The sequence below is a fragment of the Cyprinodon variegatus genome, unplaced genomic scaffold (genome assembly GCF_000732505.1).
Source record: "Cyprinodon variegatus isolate N-32 unplaced genomic scaffold, C_variegatus-1.0 Scaffold779, whole genome shotgun sequence".
Lineage (NCBI taxonomy): Eukaryota > Metazoa > Chordata > Actinopteri > Cyprinodontiformes > Cyprinodontidae > Cyprinodon > Cyprinodon variegatus.
The window spans coordinates 342,168-352,899 of NW_015151232.1; the positions used below are offsets into that span (position 1 = coordinate 342,168).

At 41.7% G+C, this 10,732-nt stretch overlaps 1 protein-coding gene across 1 annotated transcript in view; it reads left to right on the top strand.

Moving 5' to 3' along the window:
* Positions 1–5,015: 5,015 nt before the first annotated feature.
* Positions 5,016–10,732, top strand: part of LOC107098462 (formin-2-like) — a gene marked incomplete at its 3' end in the record, with an annotated part of 51,273 nt that continues 45,556 nt past the window's right edge. The window contains exons 1-2 of the mRNA XM_015396174.1: positions 5,016–7,041; positions 8,686–8,927. Of these exons, the coding sequence (XP_015251660.1) occupies positions 5,501–7,041; positions 8,686–8,927 (1,783 nt within the window). The remainder of the gene's footprint in view (positions 7,042–8,685; positions 8,928–10,732) is intronic.

The window sequence follows — 10,732 nt, forward strand, 5'->3', positions numbered from 1 at the left end:
TTTGATACCGCAATACTTTTGCGAGATACCGCAATACTTTTGCGAGATCTCGCAATACTTTTGCGAGATACCGCAATACTTTTGCGAGATCTCGCAATACTTTTGCGAGATACCGCAATACTTTTGCGAGATCCCGCAACACTTTTGCGAGATCTTGCAAAAAAATTTACTTTTGCTAGATCTCGCAATACTTTTGCGAGATCCCGCAATACTTTTGCGTGATCCCGAAATACTTTTGCGAGATCCCACAATACTTTTGCGAGATCCCGCAATACTTTTGCGAGATACCGCAATACTTTTGCGAGATCTCGCAAAAAAATTTTATTTTGCTAGATCTCGCAATACTTTTGCGAGATCCCGCAATACTTTTGCGTGATCCCGAAATACTTTTGCGAGATCCCGCAATACTTTTGAGAGATACCGCAATAGTTTTGCGAGATCTCGCAAAAGTTTATTTTTTGCGAGATATCGCAAAAGTTTTGCAGGATCTCGCAAAACTTTATTTTTTCCCTCCATGTCCCTTTAGGGGCTCCGTAGAAAACAGCCTCTGTGTGACCTGAAGTTAACTGTTACGGTTTTCTTTAACAGGTTGGCATACTGACAGAAGAGATTCACAGCCAAACCCTGCTTGGCCAATGCAACCGCTAACAAAGAACTCATGTAAGCGCTGGGCTCAAACCTGATTTTAATTGAAGCATACATTCATGCATATAATTTTGTTTTCAAAAAGACTAAATAAAAACATGAATATACTAATAAAATTACTAAGGATTTCCTAGTACATCCAGTTCAAATATGCAATGACACCTTTTTCCTTTTCTGCCCCCAGGCTTGTGATCGGGGAATTTTCCTCCACGAGTTACAAGCAAAAGAAGAGTACATGGTGTTACCGTCAAGGAGACAGGAATGTTTCTCTCTGACAGCAGCTGGGACTTAACCGTAATTTATTACTGAATGTTATAATCAGTGTTGCTTTTGACAGCCATCTTAGATTTAGTCTTAGTTTCCGTCTTCCAGATGAAAATTACTATTAGTTTTAGTCCCGTTTTAGTCATTACTATATGTAAAAAGGTTTTAGTCTAGTTCTAGTCAGTTTTACATTGCACTTAATAAAAAAGTTAATCTTTACAATTTCGAATAACAACCAGATTCTTTCCCAGACTGACAGCTCTATCCTAGATGCTACAATAGGTGAGTATAGAATGCTGCCGTGCAGATCATCATTGCTGTTGGGCAGAAAACTTTGATTTATAGATTTTAAATAAACTTTTTTATGAATTAATGCATTACTTTATAAAAAAGTGTCTCACAACATTTGTGAAAAAAGCAGATCTACTGCGACACATCATATTGGTTAATATAGAGGAGAGACAAGCTAACAAAACGTCTAATAAATTAATGGTTTTAGACATCCAATCTACGTTTCAATCCCAAAGCAAACACTTCCTGGTCTACTATGAATTATGCATTATACACAGATCAATAAAATCTTCATTGATCCATTGGTCCATCAGGGTCTTTATCCAAAAATGATCAGTAAGCAATGAAATATTTACTTTGGATATAATTTCGGGATTCCTTTTGGGTAGAAATTAAAGAATGTTTTTGCATCGCCTCTTGAGAGGTGGAAGAAAAGAAATGGCGCTGAACAGTGGTGAATATTGGAAGTGCACTTTAAGATATTCCCAGTCTGTGAATAGTTCTGTCTGAAATTAATGAAAATAGTTGTTTTAATAGTTATTGAGTCGGATATGTGGCGGGTAATGTTTGATTTATTGAAAGGTCTTCATCTGTCCCTATTTATTGACGTTTAAGCTCAGATTCCCCGCACTCTGCAGTGTGGGGACTATAAATCTGATATCTGAGACGACCGTACTGCTGTTGAAGCTCCTCAGATATCTTATTAGCACCCAGAACAGCAGTGAGAAGTTCAGTATCCATTCTTTGCTTGCTTTGATTGTCAACAGCCACACTTAGCGGAGACTTGAGATGTGCTTGGGAGAGGAGGCAGTCCAGGCCCCAACCTGGAAATAAGAAACAAAAGAAAAACACAGTCTCAATCACACCTTCCCACCCTAGTGCCCCCACTGACACCAAACAGACTCTGTAAAGATGAGCCAAAAAAATGCTGACGCACATTCACATATAACACTCACATCCAATAATCCCAGGACCAAAGAACCGGCGGCACCGGTGGTCGGTCCCGGGATTATCGGACGACCCAATAAGTGAACCTAAAATCCGGATGGCGGGAGAGTAGCGGTGACACCATCACACTAACCCATCTCTTTCCTGATTTTGGGCCCACATGCCCCGCACAGGCCACCCCCCCTCCGGAAGACAGGCAGTGCCAGGGACCCCCCCCATTCGACAACCCAGAACCCTCACATGCCAATGTTTAAATGCGAGAGGGGGTGAGGGGAGCCGACCGTGGTGAGGCCTGCGAAATAAGACCTCCCTGGGGTGCCCTTGACCCCCACCGCCCCAAACAATGCCCTACATAGATGTGTGTTGTGAAAATATTGTAGATGGATGTGTCTAAAATGCAAAATACAGGGTTCGTACACCATTTCCAAAGTCAAAATCAAGCACTTTCAAGATCCATGTCAAAACTTTTTCCAGCACCTTACACCAACAACAGTTGGCTGGAGGACAACTTCCATCATTACATAGACCCAGACCTTAGCAGACAGGGTGCTTACGTCGTAGCTTAGTTTTCAGGACTCAAAGTAGAGGTGGGAACTGTCGTTCTGCAGCCCTCTCAGAGCAAAGCTGACAGCACTAACAAAGGCGGCCATGGTTCAAGTTCAGACAAGTCAGCAAATTTAATCTTCTGCTTGGCGCAAACTGACAGCAGGAGGGATTATTATTTCCACTGCCGATGCTGTCATGTCCGAGAGTGTCTCCAGGCAAGCTCTGTCTACAGTAAAAAAAGCCCCCAAAAAGCCCCCTGCTGTGACTGTCAACAAGTGGGGTATAGATCACGAGGAAGAAGCAAGGCCAACATGACTGACATCACTGAGGGGATGACAGCTGTTTCTGCCTTGGACTAATCGATGGAAACTGGCCTGGGATTAGCCTGCGTCTCTCTTATTTATTTATTCACTTATTTATTCATTTTAAAGTCTGCTGGTGCAGTGGCAGCGCACCTATCAGAGAGACAGGCCAGGCCACTTAGGCCAGTAGCATGTGAGGAGGGAAAGACGATTGGTTTATTTCAATTAACACCCACGTGTTAGACGTGTGTCTGGAGCCGGCTGCTGTGATGTGTGTAGCTAGCGAGCTAGCGAGTAAGTTATAAAAAAAAACATGCACACACAAAATGTTGGTACAAATATTCTATTAGAAATATTTGTACCAAAATTTAGTGCTTGTGTTTAAAGTTAGAACACAGTATGATGTGAATGGAAGAATGCTGTTAGCATATGTTTGCTATTCAAAGGTTTGATGGTGATGACATCACTCCTGCTGGTGTTTCTGGAGAAGCGGAGCATTTGGGAGAAGGTGCGGAACCATTTCTATAGTGGAGCAACAACATGAACAAAGTGACATGAACACCACCCAACATTAACATTAGACAGAAATGTCTCTCAGCTGGAATACTGGCTTTCTGGGCTCTACAGCATCATTCTATGAAATGATTGTGTTGTTGGATTTTTCTCTCTGTTGCTGACTTGCAGTTACGTTTCCCAGCTCAAACATGAAAGTGTGTGTAATCCAACCTTGGATTTACTGTAGGTTGGGGTTCATTACTATTCCCCAGTAAGATGATTTGCCATTTAGAAATGATATGAGATGATATGATAATGTATATCTCTAACCATGGCACTACTTATTGTTTAAAATCTTTATTATATCTGTTTTATCACAATTACAGCAGTAAAGTTACTGTTTAATACAACCTTGGAAATTAATGCAGGTCCTTTTAGATCAGTGTTTCCCAACCTTTTTGGACTTGTGTTCCCCTTTGTACCATGAGGTCCCCTCTCAGTCAAAACTATTGATGATTGTCCAAAAGTGGAATGTACAATATTTGAAATAAAGACTATTTATTTAATCGTTTAATTTGAGCAATTCATTTTTATAAATTTATGCTTTCTATCTCAAAAATAAAATAAAATAAAATAAAATATTTTGCCTGGATGTTAATAAGGAATGTAAATAAATACAAAATAGGAAAAATTAGAGCTCCGCTGAGTAACTCCCTTATAATCACATTTAAACTTGATGAATTGGGAAAAAAATTATAGTCTGAATGACTTAATTAGTTTTACTTTGATGAGCTCTGATAGATCAGTGAGAAAAACAGCTTTTCCAGGCTGTTCTCTACATCCAGGATGCTCTTCTGCTTGGTTGGGATGTGTGTCCAAGCTGAAGGTGAACTCAAACATAAGTTTATTTTAGAATTGTTTTATTTTGTATTTTCTAGACATAAGTTGCATAATGCAAATGCGATGCATCAGCTTCAGTAGCAGACAGCTCTGTCCATCTTTATCACAGACTTTTAACCTCGCCCATGAGCACTGCCGGAAACTCTCAACCTCATTTCAGGCGAGGTGATGTCCATCTCGAACCCACCTAAAATGATCCATGAAACATGATAACAATAAAAATACAGTTCAGAAAAAATAATCTGAAAAAGAAAAATCTGAAATTTTTCAACATTTTGTTTCTAGATTGCAGTTTTTCCCCCCATTTTCAAACCATGTTTTTGTTTGCAACAATAATGGATCAAAATACAAAATCTAGAAAAAAAACTATTTTACTTTGCTTACAAGTTTATTTCTGCTTAATTTGAGCGGGTAAATGGGATGATTAGCTGATGGACTGATTAGTTTTACTCTTTAGTTAAGGTAATTAGATAATCTGCACTTGGAACAAGACGATACAAATGTTTGTTCTTATTTTAAATGTAAATTGTCTTGTTCCATAAGTGATTCACTTACCTCCTTAATTAAAGAAAAAATGCACATATTTAAATGCACATTATATTTTTACATTGTGACCAACCCATTTGTAGATCTTGTAGAAAGAGAATGAGAATCATGGGAAATGTAGTGAGAGACTTTAAAATGAACTATAAAGGTAATGACATCTGTCAGGATGGGGCTTTGTTCCCGGACCTCCTCCCTGTCAGACTACCAATGAGAGCACAGAGCATGCGCCGTCCTTTTCAGCAGAGAAGGAGGGGGGAGGGTAAGAAAGACACAGCGTAGGAGAAGGAGGGTGCTGTGTGTCTCTCCTGCATCAGCGCCAGCATCACTGCCTTCGTCACCGGAAAACAACAAGAAACAGATCACAGATAGCAGAAGCTATAGAGAATAAACACCATTAGCTGCAGCAGAGTTTCATCTAAATCCATCAGCTACTGATTCTTAGATGATGTCACAGCATCTTCACCTTTATTAGCCAGAAGCATCAATCTCCCCAGAGAGACGGGGAATTCTTCTAGGCATGCCTTGAGAAGAGAAGACGGCGGCCATCGCTCCATCCCATCACCATGGGAAATCAGGAGGCAAAGCAAAAGCGAGCTGCACCTGCATCTGGTAATGGAAGCTACCCTTCACTGGATGACGGATGGAGGGAGGGAGGGGGGGACTTGACCAAAAAGGGGGGCAAGAAACACTATGGCAAGCATGGAGGTAAAGGAGCAAACAGCAGTGGAGGAGGAGGGACACATGGCACAGGAGCAGGCAAAAAAAGAAACAAATCCGACTCCAAGTCCTCCGTTTTTTCCCTGCGAAAGAGAAAGACCAACCATAAAGGGAAGGGGGACACGTGCTCATCGATTCCTGATCTGGCATCACAGCACGATGAGCTGGACAGCAGCAAAACACCTGACCTGTCCGCAGACGAGCTGGGACACTCTGATTCTGAGACGGCGTTCCCCGAAAAGAAAAAGAAACCAGAACGGGAAATCAGGAAGAGAGAAGGAGGAGAAGAGGAGAAGTTGGAGGTGCAGAGGAAAGCCTCAACAGCAGCAACCTCACCCACAGAGGAAGGAGGGCAGAAGGGAGGCAGCTCAGGATCAGACACTGATATTTACAGCTTCCACTCAGCGGCTGACCATGAGGATTTACTCGCAGACATCCAGCTGGCCATCAGGCTGCAGCATCAGCAACATCTGGATGGTGGAAACGCCATCGCTGAGGCGGTTTCAGGAGGCAGGGACCTGACCCTTAAAGCACCGGAGGACATGACCAAGAAGAGGAATGGGATCGAGAGGTTAACTCCTCAGGAGGTTCTTGAGACGACTCCAGAGTTAGAGGTGGCCTCGGATGCTCTGTCCTTCCTAGAGAGTGAAAGTCCTCCGTCTGCCAAAGCCAAATCCCCGCCTCCACTGCTGCCGAGCAGAGAGACACACCTCTGCCCTCCCTCAGAGGTGAAGGGACAGGGGGCCGTCCAGGAAAAGGTGGGGCCTTTGGAGTTAAGCATGGGAGGAGAGGGGGAGAGAGAAACCAGCACAAAAGACCAGCATGAGAACGTCTCCATGGCTACTGGGGGTGTAGCAGCCAAACCAGTCGCCATGGAAACCAGTGCTAATGGCTCCCCTGATGTCTCAATTGACAGTGAAGGGAAAAGTCCCAGAAAGCTGGAGGAAGCAGACCTGAGCCCCGCTCCGGACAGCAGCAGTAAAAGTCCTGAAGCAGCAGAGGGACTGAGCTCAGGGGACGTGTTCGACGCTCACTTAGGCTCAGCTACGAGTGCCGAGTCCCTGGACGAATGTCCCATAGTGGGCTCCAAAACAAACCAACCCGTCGCTTCCTGTCCCAGTGCCTCTCCGCCCGACCAGCACTGCGGCAGGGGCAACATCTGCTTCGTCACCCTGCCCCCCCAGGGGAGCCCAAAGCTGGCAAAGCAGCTCCTAAAGTCTACCCACCCCTCTAACCTCTACAGCCACGCCGTTAAATCCTACCCCACCGTCTTTCCATCCTACATTAAGACCACCACGCGGCAGCTCAGCACGCCTGGACACTCCCCCGCTCTGTCTCCCTCCCATAGCCCCCTGTCACCACGCAGAGCCCACCTCCACAGCCGCAGGTACACACTAATGCTGCACGCTTGTCTCGTTTAACAGTTTTAGAAGCATCAAGTAGTTAGGGCGCTTTTTTTTCCATATCTGTACTTCAGTTGAAATCTTTTAGTAGACTTTTTGCTTTGACTCCTTATATTAAAACACAAATATCTGAATTTATACTGGTTACTTTCTCCAAACTGGATCGTTACTTCTTTGCTTATTGGTAATTATGTAATGGGGAGTGAATATTGTTCCATTATTGTTATGGACAAAGAAGACATTTTGAAATGGGAAAAAGTTGCAATCCAAAAACAAACCTGTTAAATCAAAAATTCTCTTTTGAAAAACATTTTAAAATTCTTTTTCAAGTTTTGTTTCATATTTAAATTGTTTCATATCTTATAATTCAAAAAAAATTTTTCACTGATTTTATATTTCCAGACTTTGTTGCATCTTTTAGTTTATGGAGTTAATTTTGCCCCATTATAATTTCAAGCAAAGAGCATGGTGTGTAATTGGAAAAAAAAGGATAATCCAAAACTCAAACTTTGAACAACTTCTGAATGGGAAAAATTAGTTTGAGAGTAACTTTCTCAGATTTTATTTTTTCCACTTTTTTCAAATTAATTTTTATTTTATTTCTCTTTTTCAGATTGATTCTTATGAATTATATTTTTAAAGTTGCATTTTCTAGATCATAGTCTCTTCAAATTAAGCCCAATCTAAACGCTCACCAATGATGATTAAAAAGGTTGAGCCAACGTCCAGCTGACCAATAGAAATGCATCTTTGCTCCTCAGCCCTCCCTCAGGAGTCGTAATATTATGAGAATAAAGTCTCAACATTGCGAGAACAAATTCATAATATAAAGGGGATTAAAGTCATAATATTGCGTGAATAAAGTCGCAATATTATGAGAGTAACTTTGTAATACTAGGAGAATAAAGTCATGATAATAAAGTTGTAACATTACCAGAATAAAGTTGTAATATTACGAGAATAAAGTCGCAATATTATGAGAGTAACTTTGTAATACTAGGAGAATAAAGTCATAATAATAAAGTCGCAACATTACCAGAATAAAGTTGTAATATTACGTCAATAAAGTCGCAACATTGCGAGAACAAATTCATAATATAAAGGGGATTACAGTCATAATATTGCGTGAATAAAGTCGCAATATTATGAGAGTAACTTTGTTATACTTTGAGAATAAAGTCATGATAATAAAGCTGCAACATTAGGAGAATAAAGTCCTGATTTTATCAGAATAAAGTTGTATTTTATGACAACTCTTACCAGAAGCACTGTCTTCGCAAAATGGGGATTGTCGGGCATCTTGTGAAATTAAATTTTGGCATCTGTTTCACTAATAAGGATATATTAAGTCCTTTAGCATCAAATTATTATTATTATCAGTATGTCTAAGAGTAAGTAGACTCAGCTGCTGGTCGGAGCTTAAACCTTTCTTTCAGAAACGGGGTTTGGCATGATGGCTTCATTCTCGTTATTGTTCAGCTTTATTCTGATAATATTATGGCTTTATTCTGATAATGTTGGGTCTCATTGCCAGGGAGTGGTGGCCTTGCCTTCTGTAGAAAGTTGGCCCATTCTTCCTGCTCTCTGAGGGTTACCTGGAAATTAACCTTAAATCTAATTGTTTCCAGGACGTTTGTCGGAGAGCATGAAACTCACAGACAGCGGTCTCTGAGCCTCACTGGGGCTCTAAGCCGCTCAGCTGACTGGACAGAGGAGCTGGAAAGGAGGCTGAGAGGCAGAGAAGTGGATGGAGGAGAATCAGGAGATTATCTGATGGGCTACAGAGGAGGAGGCAGTCAACCTATCTGTGCCACCAGGAGATCCTCATGTGGACAGGTCTCCCTCTGTCCTTTCCAGGATGTCTTCACAGGTGGGTAAAGAACGTGCAACAGAAAAATGTATCAACCTCTTACGTTCATCGGGAGAAAACAATCAGCTTTCTTTGATGATGTTGTATTAATGTCTTATAACTGCTTAATCTTCTAAATGTAAGGCTCTTTACAGGACTGAAAAAGTCTTTGGATGCAACACCAACCAGTTTATAACAATCTTTATGTAAAGATTGTCATCCATCATCTCCCGTTTATCCGTTAGGGTCACGGTGGGGCTGGTACCTACCTCCAGCAGTCCATAGGAGGAAGGCGGGTCCGCCCTAGACGGGTAAAGCGTCTGTCTGAGGGCTTTCTAAGAAAATCCTTTCTAAAACAAATCCTTGAACTAAGCTCACAAAATGACAGACATCCCCATGAAACCACACCCTCCCTGTGATGTGGTCAAAGTTAAACCACATGTTCAGTTCTTACACACCGCAGGGCATTCCTTAGACACCACAGGAAAAAGTTCAAGACAAAGCAACTAGTGCATGGAACTCACAGAAAATGTTATTTTTAATTTAACTTATATGAAATATCTTCTAAACAAACTTGAAATTTAACAGAGAAGCATTTTACTGGCTGAGAATCATTTAACAATAACTCGTCTCTGTGCACCGTCCGGTCAGAGGACTTCATCTACATCACAGGCTATGTTTAACCCTAAACAACAGGGAAAAAACCCTTTGGTGCGCTGAAACCGGCCTTGACAAGGATCAACCGTCATACCATCAAAGGCCTGCTCCATTGCTCTTTCCCCAGAGTAGAGTCGTTGGTCATTGACTACACTACAGCCAATGGCGGCTGGTGGAGTTTTCTCTGGGGGGGCTATGACTTCAAAATAGACGTATACCAAAGACCACCCCAGTGACGTTGCCGCTGTGAGCGAGGCCTCATTACGCCACATTTTGTATCGAGCTTCACAGTAAATTTGAATAATCTCTGCTTTTCAATACTACTGAAGTTTCTAATGCATCAGAATTGCGGCTCGAAGTGTGTTTTTTTCCCCCCATTTACAGTTTTATTCAAATACAGGGGAAAAAAAGGTTATATTTAAGTCTTAGTCTTGGAAATTTTAGATTTAAATCATAGAAAGACAGTCAACTAGTGAACTAGTTAATGCCCCAGTGTATAGATGGTAAACATAGCAAAGTACTGAATATAACAGAACAGCTTCAGTCCAGAATCTACCTGTTCCCTTCTCTGAATGTCTCACTGATGCTGCTGTGGAAGCATATTTTTCCTTGGCAAATTTGTGAGCTAAATATTTTGATAGTGCCTTTTCTCTGCATAAATATGGATGATTCTACCAGTCTCTATGTTGGAGTCCAGTTATGGAGTTAGTATTGGGGATGACAGAAAGCAAATGCTTCCCTAGTATAGACAAGGGTGAAGGGAGGGTGATGAGAGATAAGAATGAGTTCACACAGCCTCCTTCGTGCTGTGAAAGAGAGACTTGTTCTGAATGTTTATGGGGCTAAAATCTATGTCCTTGATGAATTGAAGTATTTTTCTTGGGAATAACCAAATGTTTGTGTGTGAGAAAGTTCTTTATGTAGGGGTAGGACAGTTCCAAGGGAGAGTGTGTGTATTGGGAGTTGCTGTATAAAAGTATGTACTGAGCTTTGCCCAGTCAGAGCTCTATCTCATCGTCTAAAGATACTCAATTCAAGCTGGACCTTCTGTCATTGTTAGCCCATGAACATACACTCACCGGTCACTTTATTAGGTACACCTGTCCAACTGCTCGTTAACACTTAATTTCTAAGCAGCCAATGGCGGCAACTCAGTGCATTTAGGCATG